The sequence below is a fragment of the Lepisma saccharinum genome, chromosome 15 (genome assembly GCF_977018435.1).
Source record: "Lepisma saccharinum chromosome 15, izLepSacc3.1, whole genome shotgun sequence".
Classification (NCBI taxonomy): Eukaryota; Metazoa; Arthropoda; class Insecta; order Zygentoma; family Lepismatidae; genus Lepisma; species Lepisma saccharinum.
In genome coordinates, this window is record NC_139243.1 from 58,879,916 (window position 1) to 58,906,953 (window position 27,038).

At 37.3% G+C, this 27,038-nt stretch overlaps 1 protein-coding gene across 1 annotated transcript in view; it reads left to right on the top strand.

Moving 5' to 3' along the window:
• Positions 1-26,701, top strand: part of LOC145999272 (uncharacterized) — a 124,502-nt gene extending 97,801 nt beyond the window's left edge. The window contains exons 4-5 of the mRNA XM_083136209.1: positions 25,329-25,446; positions 26,672-26,701. Coding sequence (XP_082992335.1) covers positions 25,329-25,446; positions 26,672-26,701 — 148 coding nt within the window. The remainder of the gene's footprint in view (positions 1-25,328; positions 25,447-26,671) is intronic.
• Positions 26,702-27,038: the final 337 nt, after the last annotated feature.

Consider the following 27,038-nt stretch of genomic DNA (forward strand, 5'->3'; position numbering starts at 1 on the left):
TCCTATCATTAATAAATTCTAATGTTTTAAGAGCCAAGATAATTCTATTATTTATGAAAAAGCCTGTTCCAAAATTATGATTTTCAGTACCACCATAGAAAAAAGTATAATTTTTAGTTTTACAATTCCCTTCTCCTGGTCACCTAACTTCCTGGACAGCTACTATATCTAATTTATACTTAACCATCTCATTAACTGTACACTGAAATGCCCCAGGCTTGTAAAGGCTCAGAACATTTCAGGTGCCTAATTTAATATCCTTATTCCTAATGTAGATCTTATCCTTAGTCCAGGGACCTCCCAAAGTAGTCCCCACCCAGAGATCCGAATGGGAGACTATTTTACCTCCGGAATATTTTACCTTGGGAACATCCATGGCCTTAAATTGCTGTTTCTTGACTTGTCTTTTTACAGTGCAGAGTTGTCAGCTCTACGCCTAACCCCCAATATGAATGGAGGAACTACTACACAAGACAAACACAAACACATTAGACAGCACAACTACTACACAAGACACACACAAACACATCACAACTATAACACAATATAAACACAAACACACCACAACTATTACACAATATAAACACAAACACACTACACACCACAACTACTACACAAGACAAACACAAGCAAATTGGACAGCCTTGAAAAATTTTCAAAACTTTCGTAATGGTGGGTGTGGGTAACGCACAAAATTTTGTACAGTGTGTCCAAAGAGGCACCAAAGAAGTATGACTTCACAAGATACAACTGGACAATATTTTAAGGCAATAGTATCCAACATGTCAAGTTCAAGATCATATATAGACTGTCCATTGCATTCTCAAAAGAATAGTTGTTCTGTGTTCCCGCGAGAATAACAAAAGAAGTTTTATCTCCTTGTTTTGTGAAAGAAAGAGGAGAATAAGTAGCAGTGACGAAAGGAAATAGGAAGAAGTACTTTTATTAAGAAGACAATATGTCCAATGCACAGACATAAAATACAATTTTAGTAGTTGTTGTTTGCTCACAATTGTGTCACAGGGAAATTTTTAATTTAGTTTGAGGATACTTTTCGTCAGATAGTGTTTATAGTCTGGAGGGAAAAGTGCTTTATTTAAGTGTATGCACTTGTGGTAAAGTGTCACTCATCGCTTTGATGTAAAATCTCTCTGCCTTGCAATCTAAGGGTCCAAATAAGTTTCACTTCCATGACACAGACATTCCAGTTGTATGAAGCCAACTGGGTGTTACCCACAGGCTGAATAAATCGTAACTCACCCTTGTTACCTTAATCAAAGACTTATTGTCAGCTTTAGATTTTATGGTGAGGAGAGAAGGAAGGGTGTTGCTAATTTAATCTAACATTAATTGATGATTTATTGTTACTTTCCGAGGTCTTGGGATCAGAGTAAGCATATGCTTGCTTGCCATCGGGGGAGTGAGGGTTGGCTAAGGCCATACCCATACTACGAGGAGGGAACCCACAAGAAACTGGAATTTTGTAATAAAAAAACTGGGTATTTATTTTTAGGTGTTACAAATTTAATCTCCTTCAAAGTACTGTCTATTTGATGCAATGCACTGGTCTATATGTGATTTTCACTTCTCAAAGCAATCTTGTAAGTAATGCCTCCATCGTTTTTTTCTTCACCTCTTCCACATATGCAAAACTTTTTCCTTTGAGCCTTTTTTCATTCAGGGGAATAAAAAGAAGTCTCACAGAGCGAGATCAGGTGAATATGGTGGGCGGATAAACTGGGTCATGCTGTTTTTGGTTAAAAATTGTTTCGCACTCGAGGATTTGTGTGCTGGCTCGTTGTTGTGGTGAAACCAGGACTCCCCACTTTGCCACAACTCGGGGCGTTTTCATTTCACCGTGTCATGCAAATGTTTCAGACAAATCAACAAGTTCATTGATTGTTCTGCGATGGTCTTCCAAGATGAGTTCATCCATTCGGGAGGTCTAGGGTGGTCATGAGCGAGGTTGGTCTGCAAGTGACAAATCTCCATTCCTGAAGCAGGAAAACCACTTGTAAACTTGTGTTTTTACCCACAGCAGCTTCCTTGAAAGCTGTTTCAAGTATTAGAAATGTTTTCCCTTTCAAGTATTAGAAATGTTTTCCCTAACAGAAAACAGAATTTCAAAGTAGTGTTATTGAAACTTTTCAGCCATCACAAAAACGACGAACAAGCGAGAGGAGCTTAACAAAAAAAATTACCAATTACCAATTGTTCAATTTTCAATAAATATTTTGCACGTGGAAGAGATCTTACTTAGTGTATACATATAAATGTTCACGAAAAGGGTAACGTTTTAATTGTTCAATTTTCAACAAAGGTTATGGTCCTAAGGATCGACTTAATGTGCATGTGAGCATTCACAGTACAGAGAAGCTTTTCCGTTGTTGAATTTGCTAAGATGTTTTGTCTGGAGGTGTACACTTCATGTACACATGAACAGGGTGGCGACAGACCTGGAAAACCGGGAAAAGTCAGGGAATTTGAGGTGTCAAAAAAGTTCGGGAAATGCCTGGGAATTTTGTCTTGATTGACCTTTTTTTTTTGTTGTTTAAGACTGAACTCTGCACAGGAACAGGAACACAATGCACAACACAACCACAGTGCCAGAAACCAGTGGTGGCAGGAGGAGAGAGAGAGAGAGAGAGAGAGAGAGAGAGAGAGAAATTTCCGGAGGGTCAGAAAAATGTTAAGCCTCTAAATATTACGTGGAAATTGCATTGAATTGTCATTTTTTCTTGTCCGCATGGGGGTAGTAAGGGGTCAGAACTATCAACAGATGGAGGGGATGGGAGCAGGTGGCGCCATCCGATTGTTGTCGGACGTCGTAGTAAGGAATTTTGATGAACAAACTTAAGGAACTTGGACACAAATATTCTCCATTGATACATACGACTTTGTCAAATATCGCCACCCAGATAAGTATCTCGCTACAACATGCAACAGAAATTGCATGCATGGCACTCATATGGAATTGATTTTTGTTGGATGTGTTAGGACTGCAACATCCAACAAAAATTGCATGCATAAACAAGAAGAGCTTTAGACTGCAAATATGCTGCTGGAATTTTAATATTCTTAGGGATCACCTCACCATATTTAATGTAGCAGTGCTTTTATAGGTTTTCTTTCATCATCCTGACGTATTACTGGTATCGCACAAGTTAACATACATTTAAAATGACATTGCACTATTGTTAGATATCAAGAAGAATTGAACAAAATGAGATATGTATATTGAAACTATAACGAAAAAGAGAAACATAAATCTGCATTGGTGAACGTTATAAAAATTGGCAAGTGCATGCTTCCAACCTCAAATTTACTGCAACACTAGTATTGCAATGAAATTAACGCCACTCTCTGTCATGTCTGTTTAAATTCGTGAGAGATGGTCATTAATCTCTCACTGAGTGAAGTTAATGTCAAATATTATGAAATAAAATACTAATAATAAATGTAAATATTTTAATATATTTACTCGAATCATTCAATGATAAAAGCAAATCACTTTCTTCAAGAATACACATTTCTCTGCCAGCCCTGCTAAATTTTCACTTTCCATCTACTGATTTATACGAGGAGTGGCCAGAAAGTAATTTCCAATTAGTAGGGACATTTATTTTTCGCAAACGGAAAAATCGTGAAAAATTGTAATTGCTGCGAAGTATGTTTATGAATGTGCAGTGATATCTTAACACATTTTTTGCCCGTTCGAAATATCGAATAACGCGAATGTAGCATAAAATGTTGTCGTTTTTAACGATTTTTTTTTTAGAAAACCTGGAAAAGTCAGGGAATTTCATTTCTACTTGATTTTAGCCACCCTGATGAAGCTTGACAGTCAAGATGTTTTTAGATTGAAAGATGTCTTAATTCGGATATGTGTATTCATGCTAAAGAGAAACCTTTTAATTGTTCAATTTATAACAGTTGTTTTGGTTGGAAAGATAAGTTTAATAGACATATGAGGATGTTTCCTCTCAAAGAGAAACTGAATTTGTGACAAGATTTTCCTGTAAAGATAACTTCAGAGTACATATTGGGAGAGACAAATGAAACAGTAATCTATTAATCCTTTAATTTGAATCAAATATTTTCTCTGCAAACAAAGTTATTATGCACATGAGGAGATTACACACCAAACAGAATTCATTAAGGAAGTATTGCATGCTGGAAATATTGATTTGTGTTGAATTTTTAGAAATCATACCGTCAGTGTTTCTAAGTGGATTTCTAAATAGAATTCTAAATAGAAATCTCTTGATTGTGTGCATCTCGCATGCTTTAGGATCTGGACATCTGCATTATCAGAGTCAATTGTTTGTACATCAGGAGGAACGTCTCTATATCCAGCAGGGATCTCATCCGTGCTTTCAAACATGCCACCAGTCGTTGAAAGACAATACTGATACTTGATTTTTAACAGAGCAAACCATTTGTTATGTCTATTTTTTATCCAAGATACAAGACAGAAGAAAGCAGTCATAGCAGGCTCTTTCACCTGTACATTGTGAGCATTATGGATAAGGATTTTATTGGCCTGAGCTGCGCACATTGTACACATGATCATATTTCAGCAGATTCCATAATACATGTTAAAATGAAATTCGAAATCCACTGATTGCTTGTAAAAAGATGTTTCTCTCACTTAAGAAAATTAACATTGTAACATTTAAATTGAACTTTAAATTGATGAATTTAATTTTCATCTTTTGACTTTTTCCCAGATGTGCCTCTAAATATCAACAATATCAGCATTCTTACAGAACTTTTTTCACAAGCAATGCCAAAACCATGGTTGCTGCTTCATAGCCACACACACTTTCCCTTCGCATCAATTTGTGCATGAGCAGTGGCATCCACAGGATTTTCGAAAGGGAAGAGTTACATATACTTTCTTTTGGTAGCTTTCATTTTGTCATATTTTCCTACTTTTAACATTCTTTTTTTTAATACATAAAGGGAGAAAGGGGGTGTTATAACCACCCCCATCCCCTTTGGCATGCCACTGTGGACGAGTTTCACCTCTGCGCTATGAACAATTGGCTGGGCCACCTCTCAATGTGTCTGCAGATGAAGAGATCTGCAACTTTCCTTGCACTCTGTGCACCACAGTGTAAGCTAGTGTCAATGTGCTCTTTGATCAATGGCATGTTTGTTCACTGCATAACAAGGAATAAACATTGATGATTAGCATGCACATAACAATGGCAGGCTTTATCCTCAACACTGAGTAAATTGAGAATGATTAAAGACATTGTTAAATGGATTTCACCATTTGCCAGAAAATTTCACATGATTTTGATCTGTCACTTTTCGCGTATTCCAATTTGAAGAAGTTAAGTTGAATTCAAGATATTGGATTAGGTTTGTAACATACCTCTGGGATGAAGCCTTTGGTCTTCCAGTTACTTCATATGGTTCCATTCATGTAAGAAATTATATGTGTGATTCCACACTTTTGAATCACACTGATAGTTAATCAGAATGAATATATTGTTTTATGCATGTTGAAGAATTCTGTAAGTGATAACAGGTAATATATTTTAAAAAAATTTCCATTCTTCAGAAATCAGCATATAATTTCACTGGTTCATATGTAACCATATGAACTGGCAGAACCTTAAAATTATATGTTTTGTTTTATATTTTGCACTCTGTATGTAATATCCTGTCTTTTTATAATAAAACAATATATATAACTGTGTTATTTATTTTGTTGTGAATACTCAAAAAAATTGGTGTTGAAACATAGTTATAAGTATTCATCGCAATGAAGAACCATTTAAATCTCAACATTAAAGTTCCATATATTATTTGCATATTAGATTTCACATCAAAGATAATACTCTTAATTGTTTAATTTTGAACATAAAATTTAACCATGAAGATATTTGATATACATATGAGACTTCATAGCAATGGAAATTCAAATTGAAAAAATGTGACGTGCACACAAGAAAAAAGGGACAACATGATACAAAAAATATCAATTTTATCTTCCTTTGGCTTTCATGTGTAGTTTCTCTAAAGAAGTTTCAACGAAATAAATGAATACTTTACTTGAGCCTCAAACTTATTGAATATCATAATTAGGACAGAGTTGAGACTACTTCCAATAATCTTATAGTCCCCCTTCCCTGTGATTGTGATTGTACTGCAATTATACATGTTCAGAATATTTATACATAATGAAATATATGTTTTCTGCAGCAAATATACCAATTCAGGGTGGCTAATTATGCATGAATTCAATGTAATAAATTGCAACTATTGTAAATCCAAATGAATTCATACATTTACAAATGCCCCGAGGTAAGTTTTTCAAAGTTCAGCTTTTATTTTTATCTAGGAAGGATAGAAAGGAAAGCTGCATCGAAAATATAACAGAATTTTCTCTCAATACATTGACTTTGTTAGTGCCCTTTGCACAACAATTTATCTGACAGAAAGATTATTGCAAGATATCATGAAGTTGATTGTGTAAATTTGAGTTTGAAATTCTTATACAATTAACAATTTTCGTAGAATAGCATATCCCGTAACATTTATGACAACACCATTAAGCCTTGTTTCCATGATAACCAAAAATCATATATGCTGACCTAGGCACAATTTATTTTATTTTAAATCATAAACTAAACGTTATGTTTCAACCTTCTAGCAAGGTCTTCTTCAGACTCTGTACCAAGTACAAATGAAATAAGGTACCATTCGGAGCAACGGTTACAGTAAAATGAGGGTTAAAATAATGTTAGTGAGTGAAGGACTGAATATAGGCTGTAGCCTAGGTCCAGCATTGGCTGAATTGGTAATGAATGAATGGGAAAAGAAAGTGGTCGAAAAAGGAGGTGACAAAATAATTCTGTTTTTCAGACATGTGGACGATTTTTTTTGCATATGGAAGGGAAGAAGGTGTTTTGATTTGCGTGATAGGTTGTTTTAAGATATTTCTATTAACCTGCATTACTTTGTACTCCCCACTTTCGAAAACATGTTAACTGGATCAGTTTAAATCAGAGATAAGATTGACAGGTATTATCCATCATTTCATCAACAAATTTTCAAACGATTTTCCTTATCTTAATCAGTAAACTAATGTAAATCCAATAGCAGGGAAATGTCTTAGAATAATTTGAGAACCTTTTTAGTATTTACAATTTTCATTAGAAAAATGTGCATGAAGTCAGAACAAGAATATATACTTTTATTTTATTCAAGCAACCATGTTTTTCTGAACCCTTATGTCTTTACTTGATGAGGTGGGCAGAGGAATTTTAGGGTGGGTGCTTCCTTGCCCACCTGTCGCACCCTCCCTGTAAGGAAATACAGAAGATAGGGGAAGAAGAGACAATGAACTAGAATGGGGGACTGAAGATAAACAAAGAATGGAAGAAGGTGTTAGAAAGAGTGAAAAGGACATGAGGAAAGGCGGAGAAAAGATGGAAGAGGAATGAAGAAAGAAAGGAAAAAGAGCATGAGATAAGGAGTCCAATTACTTTCCAGATGAGAGGATATGTTTATCGAAATCGCCTGTCAGGTGAAACAACATTTGAGAGGAGAAGCCCACCTGCTGGAACTCCTGGAAAGGAATGTTCCAGATAAACAACTATCTAATATACTTTTGTCTGGAAGAGAGTGATTTTTGTGTATATATATCTTCCTATTTTGTACCTTATTCTATTTGTACTTGGTACAGAGTCTGAAGAAGACCTTGCTATAAGGTTGAAATATAACATTTAGCAGTAAACTTGTATCATTGTTGATGACATGAAACGCATTGATAATTGAGTCTTTTAGTGCATCCAAGTCTGCCGGTGATGATGAGTATACCATATCCTTGACAATTCAAGTAACAATACCCTGTTTTGTTGTGTACTTATGTGCCATTCCAGTTTTCAACATGTCACAGACCAGAACTTGCTTGCAAACAACAAACAACCACACTACAACAAGCCAGAGACTCAACTGTTGACAAAAGAATAACGAGTGCACTACTGCCAGTGTTACACGACAATGTTACGAACTGTATACCTAGGAAATATTACTTAGCACAAGAAGCACATACACTATCGTAATACTATTATCAATGTGCTTTTTGGTTAAACTAACTGTTGCACCACCCTGTATACACAATACCGATTCATTGAATTAAATTAGAATTTATGGATTCAATGTAATCTCACAAGCCCATTATTTTGTTAATATATGTGTGTGTGTTTGTATGTGAATGGTGAAAGGTGGTAATATATAATGTTGAAATAGAGAAAGCATGTGTTTGTAGCCTTGAATTTTTGAAAAGTTTGCTTAACAACTGGGAATTATACTTGAATTTTATCATGATCCTAGAGTGACCACCCTGTGTGCCAATCTAGTAGAGTTCCTCTTTATCACTTTGGAACCAAGATCTGCACCAGCAGATTTTTTTTGCCAATACCCAGCTGCACTGTATCTTTTGGAATTTTATTTTACTCGGAGATAAATGTTCTTATCACTACATGAGCTTTGAAATGTATCATATGCATTATTCAATAGTATAATTTCATTCTGCCTATATTGAGAAGGGGAAGTCCCATATTAGATGCATAGTTTTTAAAATAAACTATTTTCTGAATATCACTCCTGTTCTTCAGTTCTGTACCCTAAACATGAGTTTTCAAAGGCAAGACGATCTGTTTTTGAAATCGGACAAATGCAGTGAGTTTCCTTTTCAAAGAAAAGGTTTGCTAATGGAATTGGGTGGGGGAGTGAGTCATGTTTCAGTCAGTGCATTAGTGTTTAAGAGTTCGGCATGTTTTGACAGTCACTAACTGACAGCCTGTGAACCAAGGAGTCTGCTATAGAGCCTAAGCATAAGGTTTCAATAAGTGGAACTTAGGTCTGATTGTAGTAAAACTAAGCCTTGTATGATACAGTATAACAGACACAAATAAACCCTGGTATTAATCAAACACTCAAGAAAGTCAGTAGTTCTTGAAAGAAAGCCTGTAAGGCTAAATAACAACATAGAAAACAATTATTTTTCACAAATTATTTGCACTAAAATACATTACATATTGGTAATTTTAGTATTGTACCAAGATGCAAGTCTTTGTACATTTCTGAATGCACAACCTTGTTCTGATGGAGGCGAAGTATCAGAATGATACTTGCACAATCCTCCTTGAAACATATACAAATTTCTAACGACAGTTTGCACTTTGCAAATCTACAATTTTATACATATTGAACAAATCTTTGTGAAGTTTGGATTTTTCTTCTCCCTTGCAATGGAAAGTTGCACCTTGACAGTTCAAATTTCTAATTACACTACGAACATAGTACACTTCACATCCCAGAGGAGTATCGTACGATAATGCATGAGTACTTTCTTTCACCCAATGGGATTCATTATTGTCTTTGAAATATTCTGGCACTCTTACAAGAGCATAATACACAGTATCCAAATTTGTAAAACTAACACATATCTCACGCAATATAAATGTATTATTGTACATAAAACCTTGCACATCAGTAATATATTGCGCCATTTTCACTTGAGATATTTAGGAAAAAAAATGTTCGTTAACCCTGGGCAAGCTCCGTTTCACGTATAGGGGCTATAAGAGTTTTTACTAGTTCGAAATCATTTGAAATTTCACACAACGCACTGTAAAAGTCTCTGTATCCTGTCGATTCTTCCTGTGCTTTCAAAGCATCAGCTACATCTTCATGGTTAGCAAGATAAAAATAAAAAATATGGCTTGTATTGTTCGAATCCTGCAGATAACACTGGATTCTCTCGCACATCCACTCTACACAATTCTGGCATTCATTCACTCTGCATTCCTCTTGGCAAATTATAAAATAATCTGAGAGTTGAACTTCATCTTTACCGTGCACATCCTCGCACTCGTAAAAATGTTTAATAAAGCAATCGTGGGCTAGTTGGTTGCCTTCCTTTGAATAACATCCCAGCATGTAATGTACTTGTAAGGAGTATACTTTTTCAAAGCCTCCAGCAAACAATCCTTATCGATATAATCGAAGAAACATGGACATATAAGTACCCCTCGTGACCTGCTCAATAACGTCAGTTTTCCCTATTCGTTTCTTCCAATAAAATAATTATCGGCCCTTCAATTCTTTGCAGAGTACTTCACAACTGCTTCTCAGAAAGAACCTGCAACAATAAGAATTCATATTGTTAGTATTATTTTCTTATATTTTTTGTATAATATTCTTTTTTAAAAAAACATCGCAGTGACAAAAGATTGGGGTCCCCAACTACCTGCATTGGGATATCAATGGAAACCTCTCGTCCTAGCATGGCAAAGCACCTGAAATATCTGTTCCATTCTCCTACCACTGAAAAAATAGGCTTGCCCACCCCAATTTGATTCAGTATGTTGTGAGCAGTCTCACAAAACAATGTCTGATCAGAATATGGGTAAGCATTGTAAATAACTACCCTCTCGCAAAAGTTGTAATACGCGTTAATAATATCGTCTGAAGAAGGGTAAAATGGGTTAAAATGGAGTCGGCAGTACTCACCGCACTGATGTTGGCCCTGGAGCTGGAAGCCATTCTTCGTTCGTATGTTGAATTAAGAGAGAGAGAGAGAGAGAGAGAGATGGAACCTGGAACAATAACAATACGTATCGTTAGTGTTATTTTCTAATATTTTTTGTATAATATTTTCAAAAATAATGTAAAATGCTTAAACTTTGTTTCCATGGCAGTTAAAAACAACTTGAAATAAAGAATAGTACGCAAAAAAGATACTTACCAAGTTAAAAAGCCTTTAGTTACACTGCAGCAACTCATTCACGCTAAAATCAGCACATCTTTCAAGCCAAACACTTGAGAACTCTCTTGGACCACTTCGTCTTCCGCTCGTTATTTATAGATTCTTAGACAAAAGGCCCATCAATATGAATACTATTTTTCATTGCTATTCTCTGATTGGTTGATTCATTTATTAAAAACCATCTCTCATTGGTTAATATTTTCTAGCCTCTGCCCAGGACCCTTCGAGCTCCTTCGCCAGCTACACAAAATGGCAGAGAAGAGGTAATGTTTCGTCGGTGAACATTTATTTGCTACTTATTTATTTTACCCTGATTTCAGCTATTTTTCAAAGATTTTTATAGTAAAAAAATAATTATGTTTTTTTTTATCAAAGCTGAACTCACAGGGAGCAAAATTTATTTTTTGAGCCTATATCAGTATATTTTAAGCATATATTTACAATTATTACATTTTTTAAGAGAAATAGATATATTGATAGTGATTTTGAGTTATTTTACAATGCTGTACAGCACTGTATAGTGCTGCGTATATAATTATTTCTCAAATGTGTGTATTTTTTGATTAATTGTATACGTCTGAAAATTTAGATACTGTTTTTTTTAAGTTATGAGTGGTGCAGTGCTATGTAGTGTATATATAATTATTTCTCAAATGTATAATATATTCTGTTTAAATTTTACGTCTGAGAATGTACATGTGAGCATTATTTTAGAAAGAAAGCAAAAAGACTTTCTTGTTCTAACATAATTTTGAAAAAAAAAATGAATATATAAAAGCAAAGATTTTTTTAAAAATAAAAATTAAATATATAAAACCAAAACATTTTTTTAAAAAATATATATAATTATATATATACAAATTATATAAAAGAATAACAAAAAATGAATAACAGAAACCAAAATCAAAAAAAAAATGTATAGAAAAAAAATACCACATCAGACATAAATTATGAAGACTCAGATATTCCAAATTTTCTATCTAAACTGAAACAAAAAAATATAGATGCAATTCAAAATAAACTTAAAATATGTTCTCTCAAAATATATTTTAATCTATTCTCTATGTATATAAATTCTCATAGTGAAAAGGAACAATACATTCATCATACCCGTGATTTAATTTTACACAACAGTGATATTCGTTCTTTGTATGATATTTATGAAAAAAATTGTAAAGAACTTTTCTCAAAACAACAAAAGTTCCAAGGAAGAGGTTCGGGTTGGTCACTTTGTGATACAAACCGTAAACTTGAATTGAAAATAGCAAAATATGTCCCCATTGGGGGATCTAGTTATATTAAATTACCTGACGACACAATAAACAAGAATGCTGTAATAAATATTCAAAAATAAAGACAATAAATGTTTTTTATGGTGTCTCATAGCTCATTTTCATCCAGCATCCAATAATAAATATCGTATCTCTAATTACAATTATCCCGAATATATAAGAGTCTAAAAAGTATGTGAGGCATAAAATATCCAGTAGATATCTCAGATTTTAGTAAATTTGAAAAACAATATAAAGAACACTACAATCAACCAATAGCTGTGCAAGTTTATGGTATTGATAAAAATAATAAAATTTATCCACTGTATCACTATCCAGCAGCAGATGGTACACGTGTTATACATTTATTATATGTTACAGAGAGAAACAAGAAACATTATTGTCTCATACAGGATCTAGAACGATTGGTACATAGCCAAATAACATCAAATCATGGTAAAATAACAATATGTGATCGATGCTTGTCAAAATTTGATGGAAGACGTGGGAAAACATGTGAAGAGAAATTAAAGGAACATATTAAATATTGTTCTCTCCACCCTCCTGGGACTTATGATGTTTCATCCAAAAGTGTAAAATTTAGTAATTTCAAATCATTGGTAAAACAACCAATAGTAATTTACACAGATTTTGAAACAATACCAGAACCAATAGCAACATGTTTCCCAGATTCGAATGCATCAAGTACAACAAAAAATCTAAACATAAAGCATGTGGTTTTGCACTAAAATTAGTAAACACTTATGAAAAAAATAATTCAGAACTGTATTTTTATCGAGGTGAAGATGCAGACCAAAAATTTATTCATAAACTTCGAGAGTGGGGTGAAAAATATGGTCCAATCTTATATAATGATGAAATACCAATGAACCCTTTTACACCAGAACAACAACAGGAATATGATAATACTTTAAGTTGCAGATACTGTAGTAGTTTATTTCTAATAGTGAAAAAAAGAAACACCACAACCATTTTAATGGAGAATATATCCATACAATTTGTAATTCATGTAACTTGAAAATACAGAAACCTAGCTTCATTCCAGTATTTATTCACAATTTGCAAAATTTTGATGCACATTTATTTATCAAAGAATTAGGATATGATACAGAGAATATCAATATTATACCACGCAGTAAAGATAAATATATTACCATAGAGAAAACTATCAAATTAGAAAATGGAAAAAAAGTTGTTCTTAGAATCTTATTCATATCAATTTTTATCTAGTAGTTTAGCTACTCTTTTGAGCCATTTAACCAACGAGGAATTTGTTCGCACCAAAGAATTTTTTGGTGAGGATAAGATGGAATTGTTGAAAAGAAAAGAGGTCTACCCATATGATCACATGGATGATTTCGAAAAATTTAAAGAGACACAGTTACCATCGATAGATACATTTTATAACAAACTTCAGGATGAAGAATGTAGCAAGGAAGATTATCAATATGCACAGAGAGTCTGGAAAATACTAGATTGCAAAACAATGGGAGATTATCATGACAACTACTTGATTTTGGATACTCTGCAGTTGGCTGATGTTTTCCAAATTTTTCGAGATCGTTGTTTTAAATTATATGAACTAGATCCTGTATTTATGTACACAACACCCGGTTTATCCTGGCAGGCCATGCTCTTAATTACAAAAGTTGAAATTGGTCTCATCATCGATATTAACCATTTCATGTTTGTTGAATCTGCTTAACGTGGTGGTATAGTGCAGTGTCCTATAAGATATGCAAAAGCAAGCAATAAATATTTACCTAACTATGATCCTAGCAAACTATCTAAATACACATTTTATATTGATATGAACAATTTATATGTTATGCGATGACTCAATCACTGCCAATTGGTAATTACAAATGGATGAGCAAGAAAGAACTTGAAGACAGGGATTTCTTAAACTGGTCTGAAGATCATCCAAGCAGGTACAGAGGAAACAAAATTGATATTACCTTTAAAAATATATATATATATATGTGTGTGTGTGTGTGTGTGTGTGTGTGTGTGTGTGTGTGTGTGTGTGTGTGTGTGTGTGTGTGTGTGTGTGTGTGTGTGTGGGTACGCAGATATATTCTTCTTAGGACCGGCGTATCTTTAAACACCTTTCTTAATTCGGTCCCAATAAGGAAAAGGCCATTTCGAGACTCCTGAGACCCCTTGCAACCTGTACGCGAAGTATTTCGAAGGTACCAAAAAGTTCATATTTGTTGGATTAGTGTTTATGTGGCTGTGTTACACTCTGCCACCTGTTGGTGAAAGCTGGTACCTTCAAGGCTGTGTAAAACTGTGGTGTTTAATCGCATCCCTTGGTACCGTGAAGTGTGGGTGTGTAAAATCTTGGATCAATTTCGCATGTATTGGTACCGAACATCGCAGGGGGTTGAGAGGCAAGGAAAGGTACGTGCAAAGGCCGACGGGGTTCCCCTCTCGCCTGGCCGTCCTGTTGCTTCCGAGCTGTCAATGTTGCCAACTTAAAACTTTTGAACCAAATCTGTTCTTCTATTATACTTTATTCCTATACTCGAACAATACTCTACAAGATAATTTCTTCCTCCAAATGTGACTTTTTTATGTACCCATAACAAATTATCGGTTGGTTTTAATATAACACTAGTAAATGCACTATAAATGCATTTCTAAAGCACATTTTCTTCCATTGCCAAGAAACAAATAGAGTTTTCAGACTTTATTAGTAACATCTCGTTACTTGTTTTGGTCATGCTGAAGAAAAATGAATTAATAACGAAATAATAATAATAATATTTTTTTAAAGAAATAAGAATGGAGATTTCTGTTCAAAAGTGACAACCGACGGGGCAATAGGGGTGGGGGGTTATATCGAAGTGACAAGTGACACAGGTACCTTGGTCTATATGCAAGTCTTCTCATATCCGCCAACATCAGACCAAGACGACATGATGCATAACATTCATGGAACTTTCAGACCGAAGTGGAAGGCGACAAGTGACACGTATCGCTTCGAGACAATAGCAACACTAATGAATTCAACGTTTCGAAACAAAGCAATGTGACAAGTTGCACGTCTCGCTTATTGCTTCCGTGTTGCACAGAATGGGCAGTTTTCTAAATATCGTGAATTATGTCGCATCGGTCTGGTGTTCAGGCTTTCGCATTTTAATGCTTTCTGATAGACTAAAGTGGCCCGTGTGTCGTCTTGTCACTTGTCACTTCGATGTGAACATTAATTTCACTTGCCGCCGTTGTGTGATACTTGTTCCCTGTAGCTTCGGTTTGAAGTCTCTCCGTAAGAAACCATTCAACGCGTGGGCACGACCCCAGACGGGAGAAACACGGCAACGCTCATTGCGAGAAACACGTAAGCGACACATGTTGTTTGTCGTGTCGCATTGGTTCGAAAACGACGCACGGGTCCCAGGTTCGAATCCTGGCCTTGGCATAGATGTTTGTGAGTGTTTATTCATCAATTTCATCATATCATCAGTCATCCCCATCTTCGCAAATTAGCCAAAAGTGGCATAAAAAGCGAAGTAAAATATAGCAAAATAGCATTGGTTCGAATGTTTCATTTATATTTTATCGAATATTTCATATATATAAACGCTCATATTAAGAATAACAGTGTGTACAAACTAAGGGGTTCATACCGAAGCAACAAGCAACACGCACCTCTTAAGAATATAAGCAAGCATTCAGTGCAGCTGCGCTACCAGAAGACGCCACCAGATTAGAACGACGCAATGCGACTCGACATGTGCACCTTGTCATGTCACTTCGAAATGTCACATTGAGTGTTTGTTTCCAAGTTATATGCTTCGCTTCTCACTTTGGTCTGGAAGCTCCCTAAACTCGTACAGGATTCGAACACATAATCCCCAGTGTAGAGCACGGAGACAAGTGTTCATACGTCTAAAAGCTAACTGCTTGGTCTGAGTCCTTAACTTCAATGTAGTTCTTTTTCTAACGACCGTGTTTGGCAACACTGTTGTTTTATGCGATCCACCTCTGCGGCCACTGCGCCGTGCATGAGTTTTTTTGCTACGTTGCCACACTTTTTGGCGTCTTCACTTCCCGCCCTCTCTGCTTAAGAGTGGCCTGGAGGTTGGCATGAAAAGAGTTTTCCTGCCCCGGCGCGATACAGAGACACCTAGCGACATATCAGGGAACTAGCAATTCTTCTCGCTTGTGTCCTAAACTACTAGAGGAAGGGCACAGGTCGGGGGGCAGAGGACCTCCCCCTGCCTTCACCAACCCCTCTCATTTGTGACCGCTGCGAAAGGGCACCACCTGTTTCATTTCATTCTGGTTCCCGCTTCTTTCAAGATTTATCCACTGGCAAAATATTCACTGCAAGGGAAGTGGCAACGGCAAACAGTCAGGACCTTCACAAATGAGATTTGGACTGAATAAATTTTGTTGATTACAGTGGCTGCTATAATTATGTAGAATTTCTCTTAGTGCGGTTGAGATTATAAATTGAGAGTAAAGAAGGAGGTAGAGATTATCAGTTGAAAGTAACGACGAATCAAGTAAGAATAACTAATTGAAAGTACGCTGTGTAAATGTATAGCATACCAGTGGCACTGATAACAAGGCAGAGGCACACTAGTCGCCATTTTTTTTTGTAGGGGGTTTCGTGTTGATACAAAATTTGTATCTAATAGTAATAAGCACAAAAAATAGTAACAGTTATTAATTTAACTACTACGAACAGTGCTGATAATAATTCGAGATGGACGGGAGCGAGACTATTTCGAATTTAAAGGAAAAAGTCTCGGATATGTGGAATGACCTAGGGATAATCAGAAGAGGCGAAAGACAAACCAATGGAACAAAATGTACAACTACAGTAGTAGCAATGATGTAAGGTAACGAATAGATAAACATTGAACTTACAGTTTATGTATTACACATCTTAAAAACAGCTCAAACGTATTTGGAACTTTCTACATGTTATCATTTTGTATCATTATGACACGTGCTTTCCCTCGAACTAATATTTATTGTTGTTAATTTCCTTTCTCGTTGCACAAATGTTTATTGCTCTTTTAAATTCTAGAAATATTTTTAATGTTATTCGTAATACCTTTAATTTGCTGCGTGATTTTTGTGTTATTTAATATTAAGACCTATTACTGATGATGTCACAGAATAGTGACTCACCTGTATGTATATATCTTGTAAGACCTGATGCTATGGTAATTATGGACTGTGTTTAGTTTTTAGCTTTGGCTTTCGCACCCCTCAGGATAAGTCACGTATCATATCTGGTCATCTTGCTCCGAAATAACTACAAGTATTACGGTCACAATGGCAGTCTTACGGATGACGTCAAGATGGAATGTTTACTGGAATCCGAACAATTGAAATGTAACACCACCGAGAGTGTAGATACGTTCATTGATTGGTTGATTATTTTTCGTCGCTTTCTGTCACTTTTGGCTAATCACGACATAAAATGGTGATTACATGGAATTGGTGAAGGGATACTCGCAAAGAACATCCGTGCCCTGGCAACTTATAATCCCCACCTCCCCATTTCTTTCAATTCATAATACGCACCTCTCCATTACTATCATGAGTGAATATATTTTACAGTATTTTTCAATAGCTGTTAACTCGACATAAATCTTCTTTACTGATTTGAGTTGATTTTTGTTATTTAGCGTCGCTTTCCCGTCACTTTTGGCTAATCGCGACGAGTTTAAAATCCTTTTTACACCACAGTAAACTATCTTATGAACATGGACGTCCGCAGGATCTTTTCCAGGGCGCGCGGGGGGGGGGGGGGAGGGACAAAGAAGGCAGATTTTCCCCATGATAGTGATGCCCGCTCAAAAAAACATTATTTCAGTCTGAAATTATCACGCTCCTTAAACACAATTATAATGAGTAACATAAATTACTGTGATGGAAATTAAATTATCTGTGAAAGATATATATATAATTATTATGTGGACATTCATTCTCCCGTAGGGGGGACATGGCCCCTCTTGCCCTCCCTTCGGACTCCCATGCTTATGAAGGTACAGGAACTTTTTTCCTAAAGAGAAAATAAACTGAATAAATAACAAGCAGTAGCTCTGTCATTGACAGCTAGCACTAAGTTCCTCTGCTTGAATGAGAAATGGATATTTCTTGCATGCTTTAGTGTATTAAATTTTATATGTATGTAAAGCAGAGGAAATATACCATCTTGCGTGAATAATATATTGTTAATTTCATACAGTGTTTATCCTCTGCATATGTTTCTAATTATACATTTTCGTAGTTGAAAATTACACGTTTGACACGTCTGTATTTGTATTTTATTTTCTGCTTCTGCCACATTTGACAATTAGCGACGAGGAGGATGAATGAAGACACTCACTCACTCACTCACTCACTCACTCACTCACTCACTCACTCTCACTCTCTCTCTCTCTCTCTCCCTCTCTTTTACACTCTAACACTCTTATGTCCAGGCTGATGCCACGGCTGGAACGTGGAACCTTCCATGGTCAGACCATCGGTCAACTGCTGAGCGCGCTCGGCCACAGTTTCCTTTCTTATAATCTTCAAGTCCCTTTGTGCAGTTCTCATCGTTGAGTTCACAGCAGATATAATGGGCCGAGGTTGATCTGTTTGGTCTATTTTACTTCGCCTTTCTGCCACTTCTTACTATTCGCGAAGATGGGAGGGAATGAGTGATGATATGAAATTGATGAAAGAACACCCCCCCATGCCCAGGCCTGGATTCGATTGATTGGTTTCAAACTGAAATTTCAGTCCAAGTAACGATAGTATGATCTTCGAGATGAGCACTATACGTGTTACAAAGTGCTCTTAAAAAATCCCCAGTGAATTGGTCAAAATAAATTGACAGAATTTCGAGGAGAGGTCGAGCCGCTGTAAGACCACACCTTACGCCAATATACGTAAGTAAACCCGTGGCGCAACAGCCCGTGAAGGCAAGGGCCTACTCACTCACTCACAAGGGCCGGCCTCACTCGCACACCAATCAGTTACAGGGTGACGTGTGGTCAGCACGACGAACACCCCAATCGTTATTGAAGGTTTCCCCAATCTCCTCAACAGGTCCTATAGACCAGCCATGTCAAACTCAATTCGTGAGTAGGGCCGCATAACGATAATGTCAAAACTTTCCGGGTCACACATCTAGAACCCCAACACCTTGAAGTCCAGAAGTAAGTGGTTCGACCCAACGGTGCCGGGATTCTAGTGATTATTATTGCAGCATCGATATGTAAATTATATATAGACCTCCCCCCATATTTTCTCATGGTTATAGTATTTTACATGTTACTTTCGAGTATAAATTCGTTACAATTGTGCAAAATTTTTTGCAAGAAACTGTTTGTGTGCAATTATAGTTTCGTTTCGCACAGATTTGACAGTTTTTTTTAACAAGCTTCTCAAAAGTCTGCAATAAGTTTTTTTATGAGCATGAAACTCTTAATGCAGACAACAAATATTTTGTCAGTCATTCTTGATCATTCGGCAAGGCTGTTTCATTAATCTTCATTATGGAAAACAACTTTTTACCAAGGCAAGTGCAACCAAAATTAATAAAATGTTTACAGCAAAATAGCTTATTCGAGGATACTGCTATGGGAGATATGAGAAAAATCAAGGATAACCCACCTCGCGACATTTATTTTTCAATACGAGTTGCACTGCAATTCAATAAGTTCCATTCGAACGCAGGACTTGCACACACATCATCAAAAGAAAAGGGAGCAGAGCAGAACAAGAATATTTCCCTTCGCACCCTCTGAAGTCTTGAAACCTGTTTCCAAATTCATCACGTAGTATTTTTACTGTGGACAAATATTCCTGCCATACCTGGTATTCCTGAGAAGTTGAGAAGGACAAATTATAACTTTATTAAAAAAGTTTTAATATAACGGAAGACTGTAACTTTGCAAAATGGCCTCCACTTCCTTCAAAATATCAGCCCTTGTGTCACGGGGAGGAATCATTCAAGTAGTTTTACTGTCATATCGAGATGAGAATCGCATCCACGAATGAAGGGAGCTAACCGAGCTAGCTCGCAGACGTTCGTAATTTCACATATTGTGAGCGAAAAGGCAACAACACGAACAATTTTTGCTTTCAATTGTTCGTTGACTAAGTCATCAATCCTCTCCTCAACTGTATTTCTGATTTTTTTTATATTTTTTTATTAGCGTTGCTTTTCTGCCACGTTTGGCTACTGGCGACGATGAGGATGAGTAATGGTATGATGAAATTGATGAAGACACACATACAAAGAACACCCATGCTCAGGCCAGGATTCGAACCCGCAACCTCTGGTGTCGCAACGGGCTGTGCTAACCACTCTGCCACAGAGGTTGGCAAATTTATTTCGTGATATGGAAATACTTCTGGATGAATAAACTTTATCAGGGTACAAATTTTCTAAGCTTTTCACTATTCACTTCACAACAAAAGTAAGCATTTCACTTGAAAAATCTACATTCCTCGTCTATAGTCCTTTTCTTACTCCCACGAAGTTTGGGAAGCCATATGGTTCTCTGAAACTTTTACAGAAACTGACTTTTCTTCCAGGTAAATCCTTGAAAATCAAGAAACAAACTCGTAGGCGACAGAAAGTATGCACGCTGCCCTCCCCCAGCTGGCAAGATATTTTCGTACTTCAGAAGTAACATGTCCATCAGCTTGCTTAGTTGACACATCTACTCTATAATGGAATGTATACCTGTGTAGGGAAAATTGGTCAATGTGTTGAAGTTTGGATGAGTCTGGTCTTGTATCACGAGAAAAGAGAAAACGGGATAACTACAAATGTATAGATAATTTCAAGCATGAAGTGTTAAGTGGGGCCAAGGCGGGTCGCATTAACGGATGCTGGGGCCTACATGCGGCCCGCGGGCCGCGAGTTTGACTGGCCGAAATATCAGGAGAAAAGTCGTTACGCTTCTTCCAGGAGACTCGAACCTGCGCGCGTCCCGTAGCTGGAGAGCCCAAAGCATGACGCCTTAGACCGGACGGTCATGATGCAGGACAGCAGGCCCGTAGGCAGAATTTTTTTTTTGGGGGGGGGAATGCTCATCCCTTATCAGCAGCTGCCATCTAAGGGCGAAAAAGTGAGGGAACCCCTGAAGATGAGTTTTTGTTTCCTAATTTTGATTTGGCAAAGGGGAGCTCTCTCACTGCACCAAGCGCCGTCAACCCTATGCCGGTCGTTTGAGTTTCTGTAAGTCTTCTTTATGTATAGATAGGCTAATCTACATTTATAGTGGGATTGAACTATTGGGCGTCCACCAGGTACCAAACTCGGGACCTTTTTTGACATTACGAGGGTCATCTTTACCATTACGCTATAGGGGAGGCAAAAATATCTGAAACTAAGAAGACATTTTGAATGGACATGTAGAATGTAGGAGGCAGGGTTCGCGCTGAAAAGGAAGAAGACTGAATTCTCCCTCTCCTTTCCTAACCTGTACATCTCTAATGTAATTCTCAACCAAGCCAAGAGTCTTGTCTAGTGTTGCCCACGAGACGAGACTTTGGCCTGTCTCGTCTCGTGGAAATGCTGTGAAATGCTGTCTCGTCTCGAAAATATTCGTTTGTCTCGGAACACATGATCAATCTCGTCTCGTCTCGAATTTTTAAAAGCCTGTCCCGTCTCGTCCCGTGGGCAACACTAGTCTTGTCCTTCTACATTTTATGTCACTTTTGTTATTGTTATGGAGAATTCAAATTAATAATTTGTCTTTAAATCTCAAGTTAGCAAGTCAGCCAAAATTATGTTTTTATACTAAATTTTAGATTAATTGAAGATTTGCAAAGAAACAGTAGACCTTTTCATGATCCTTCCACTCCAAAAACAAATGTTTTGTAAGAGTCACATCAAGTTTATGTTTGGAAATAGTGAAGTTCTAGGAACCACACACACACACACACACATATATATGTAAGCAACAACGATAGTAGGCTATTGTAATTTGGAGAGGATATGATTTGTGAGCGGAACTAGCATGGGAATTTAACGAAGTTCCTTTGCGAATCATCAATTATGTGTGTGTACACGTATTTCCTATCTGCACCGTTGACTCACAAAGTACTACATGTGAGGTAAAACTATCGAAATGTAAAAAGAGGAAGCGCTAACACCCTCCTCGCCTTTTCTACATTTTATTCAAATCGAACACCAGGCACGTATCGAGATATATATTTCGGAGGGGCGTCCTAACGTAATGTCTCAAAATAATAATATTAATAATGTTAAATTAAAATAAGTATAATTATATTAAATTAATTAATATACGTATTTTTATTACATTAATAGATAAGAAGGCGATATAACAACAGTGATACAGTATAACATCACGTATTCATTATCTAGCTTACGTGTAGTTAAGGTCGGCAAAATTTGTAAATAAATACAAAAAAAAACTGCCCTGGCAAGGAAATTAATGCCAAATAGATAAAGAATATAATATTTGTTGAGTAAGAAAAAATGATGTTAGATCCAGTTGACGAAAGTAAAATTCCTGGTAATATTTTGCATGTTATTATAAGTAGTAATAATTCTTGCATAAATCTTCTTTGGTACTGTCATTCAAAGTCGTATTGCTTTCCAATATTTTTGCGGAAATAAACAAATTTCGATTAGACAACAACCTTATTTTCATTACTTAATTGAAGTTATTTTATGATCTCATTATTTAATTTTTGTACTTGGTAAGTCTTTCGGGGGGAGGTTGGGACTCCTGGACCCCCCTCAATACTTCCTTCGCGGTAGGGATCGAGATAAATTTACTGTGTCACTGGTTCCAATTCACGGTAAATATGCTCTGCTTCTCTACACTCAAACATACACAAACTCATGGCCTTCCTGCTTTCTTGGTTTCTTGCCTGGGAAAGAGGCAATAAATCAAGCTGTGACAGCTACGGGACCTTCTGAGGAGGGGACGGAACCCAGCTGTGCAGAGGATTCAAACACCAGCGCGAAATAGCCCTCCCGTCACCCTGGGGCAATTTTCGAACAGAGACATCTAGTGGCCAAGTGGCGAACTATGATGAATGAAATTCGGCTGAAGCGGCCGTATCTTTCGCCGTCGACAATACATGACATTTTTAAACAATCATTTTTGGCTGTGCAAGTGACTTTTGAAAGAAAAGCCCTCCCTAGCTCAGTCATAAAAGGATTGAGCATTACGTTAGTATGCATCATAATGGCCATTTTCGTTGGTGCTACCCACAAATCCTATAACCATTCTGTGCTTATTTACGTATTTCCTTATGGGAAATTGAAAAAAAATAATGGAATTTGTGCACATTTAACGAACTTAAATTGCATAAATGTGTCATGTACTCAAAGTTTCATAAACTAAGTTCACATCCACTGCGTGTTTTCCGGCAAATTTTTGCCGTAAAACGTTATATTCAACAAAATGCAAAAAAGCCCATGTTAAATTTAAGCGCTTTCCACGGCGACCTTCGCCAAACTCCACCTCCCTCTTAAAGTGCGACTTGAAAAGTTGAAAAGCTCCCGAACCGACAACGTCGCGGGGAACACAAGCACGCTCCCCTCTTGCAGAAAAGGATCAACGCGACTTGCCAAGCTGCCTGTTATCTGTTATCACGTTCATCTATCTCTCCATTGCGTATCAGCTTCACAAAGTAGGAAACCCATCATTTCGTATGTTGAAGTTGATACAATTCCATTTAAGTTACATTCTATGTCCTGCTCATATTGTCGTGTTGTTTATGTGCGTGTATTCAAGAGAAAATATTAATAGATAACATACAAATTCTTACGCAGGGATATTCGAATTATTATATGCGTATCATCCTTAATGCACATTCTTACTTACATAAAACAACAGAGAGGACAATGAAATAAGGGTATCTTTGCTAATGTTCCCCAACAGACAACTTTGGAGAAAGGGGAAAACCTCCTGTAGAAAACATTGATTTTATTACTTTATGATAAATAATGCCTGGAAACTACACATGTACTTACCAATCTACGATCATAAAGAAAATATTAATTCCATTAATTTTAAAATGACAAGGTAAAATAAAACTATATACATACTCTTCCCGTTTTTAAACGTGAATAATATGTAGATGTTTATTTGATTGAAATTAAAATAAATTATGTAATAAAGTAAAGGGCCAACATAAAATTCAGTTTTAGTAAAAGGAAGCGTGTTCATTTCCTTAGTGTGGCTTTATTGAGACAATATTTACGAAGTTACGGAAACAAGTGTACTTAGAGGAACAGCGAAGCCCTAGGCAGAGGTTATGCCATTAAAGTGTGTGTGGGCGAGTGCTACAAAAGGTAAAGTTCTTTCTTATGCATTTTACGGTGCTACCTTTCAAGCAGAAAGTAGTAAGACCCCCCCGTCCATTCCACCTAAACCGGAAATGAGATAAGATAAGAGCGGAAATGCTAAGATAAGGGGTAGGCGTTTTCCAGAGATAACCAACCACAACTTCCGCGTTGAGTCTGCGGCGGGGCTTGATGATATGGGTTTGCTGTTGTTAATGAGGAGCTTGATAAGTGTTTCCGGTCGGGAGTTGAATTATGTTTTTTTGGGGGGCGTTTGTGGTTTGAGGGCTTTGATAAGATTGAGATTGCGGGAAGTGTTTCCTGTTGTTAATGAGGGATTGATATGGGTTTCCTGTCGTTGATGAATTGGTATTATCATTTTGTAGGTCGTTAATTGAAAAGGCCGGGGAAGGAGTGTGGCGTGTTTGTTGTGGTGGAGATATGGGGTTTCCGGTTGTTATGAAATTCGTGGAACTGTTGAGTGATATGTGTGGTGTGTTTGTCGGGCTGGAGATATGGGTTTCCGGCTGTCAATGAGTCTGGTGATTAAGGGAGAGGGTTACGAAACTTTCGGCAGAGTGCTATGTGCGGTGGTCCGGAAATGCTGAGATAAGAAATCGTGGAAGGCGTATGATAAGAGTGCTTGTGGTGTTGAATAAAAGGAGATAGGAGTCTTTGTCTGATAGCATGTGATGGAGGAAGAGCAAAAGAAAAGAAAGAAGTCTGAGAAGCAGGATGTAAAGAAAAAAAATAGAGCAAAAAGAGTAGGTTTCTCGGGAGAGGTGACTGTGTATAGTGTACCAGGACAGGAAGAAGATAGGAGAGGCACGTGGGCGTTGGACGCTCTGCGCGAACGAATGCGCACGGAATGTATTGATAACGTAGATTGGAAGGAAGGTATATAAGGGGCTAGTGGATTGTGTTGTTACCAGAATCACCATCTCCATTGTAGAATCAATCAGCAGAGTCGCTTTTCACCAGGAGCAGCAGATATTGGAACACCGTCGAAAGATCAGCAGAGTCGTTGCTATCTGTCTGAAATCCGAGCAGGTATCGAAGGTGACCCTAAGGTAAGTAAAAAATGGGCGTAGTATCGTGGCTGTTAGAATTTGCGAGTGGTGTGTTTGGTATGAAGTCTTCGCAGCAGGTTGAGGCAGTACAGGGTTCCTCTGTCACCACGACCGCCGATAGTGTCTGAATCGCTTAGGGAAGGAGAAGTGAAAGGAAAACCGTATGTAAGTGTTCCGAAATACCTGACGGAACGACAATTTCGTAAGGTGTGGGAAGAAAAAATGCTGCGCAGCATCAGTATGAAGAAGTGAATTGTGGTAGGAAAGACACTATCGGCGGTGGGGTTGAAACGTCGATGAAACGGAAACAGAGTTTTGGCAGGAAAGCGGAGTGTAATCCTCTGTATGACTATACAGAGCGTTTTCCCGAAAGGACAACGTGTCTCGCATACCCTGCAACGATTTCCGGATCAAAAAAGATGAAAGTCTGCAAAAGGAAAATATTTCAGAGAGCAAATTCAAAATTGTTGATATTCGACGTCCCAGTAAGATACAGGGAATCCTTTTTGGTGACATATTACGATAGAAATGTGCCGGAGGAAACTTGCATGCAGATTGAGAGTCAAGGTTATCCGATCAGCATGTATTGTATTAATAATCGAAGAAGGGGTTTATGCGAGACGCATTATCAGTTCGAGAGAGCGCCTGTGTACGGTCATCTGCCGTACCGTGTCTGGAGTGGGCGTGTAGCCGGTGAGGTGGCGACACGAGGTTATCATGCAGGACCTTTTATCGTAGTGTCCGGAATTTCCCCGGTGGATTGTATGTGCATGGAATCTGAATCTGAATTAAATGCGGAACATGTAGATATAACATATCTGCATGTTCCTCCACGCTGTTCGGCAAAAAAATACATCATGATGGTTGACGAGAGAATGATCACGGATGTGACGGGGTTGGAAATGAAAAGATATGAGAATGTGGATGAGTTGTTGAATGGGGAAATTCCATGTCTGTACCGGATCGGGTGTCACAAAAAATATATGATAGTTGAGGAGGGGGATGTTGCGACACTCATGCACGAATTCCGGAAAGCTTATACGGAATGCGTGTTGAAAATGTCCGAGGTGTTGCAATGGTTCAGATGTGGCACGAATTTGGAGGAAAAACTGAACGAGACACTAGGAATAAAAGGTCCTGAATTAGATCTGGAAGAGATGGTCGGATATTCCGACCGTCCTTCAATTCACGAGAATCTTAAACAGAAATATTTATTTCTTTCCAGCATCGGCAAAGTGGAAGAGCAGTTCGGTAACAGGAACCCGCATCGTGAATTCCCGGATATCATAGAGGAGACCGACACGTCGGAAGCAGAAAACGATACAACTTGAAAGGTGAGAAAATAAAAATATTACCTATGGCAGTAGATGTTTATTTTGATCTGGAGAAGATACAGCCTATGGTGAGGGGGGTGGCTCTTCCCGGTCCTCTCCTCCAGCTGGAGGTAATGGAGGCGTAACATGTCCCTCCTCCTCCTCCTCGTGTTGCACTAAATGGACCTCCACCTCTTCCGGAGCAGGAGAAGGAGGACGGACATAACCCCTGAGGACCGCAGGAGGTACCAGTAGAAGTAGGTTATCAGCTCTACGAAT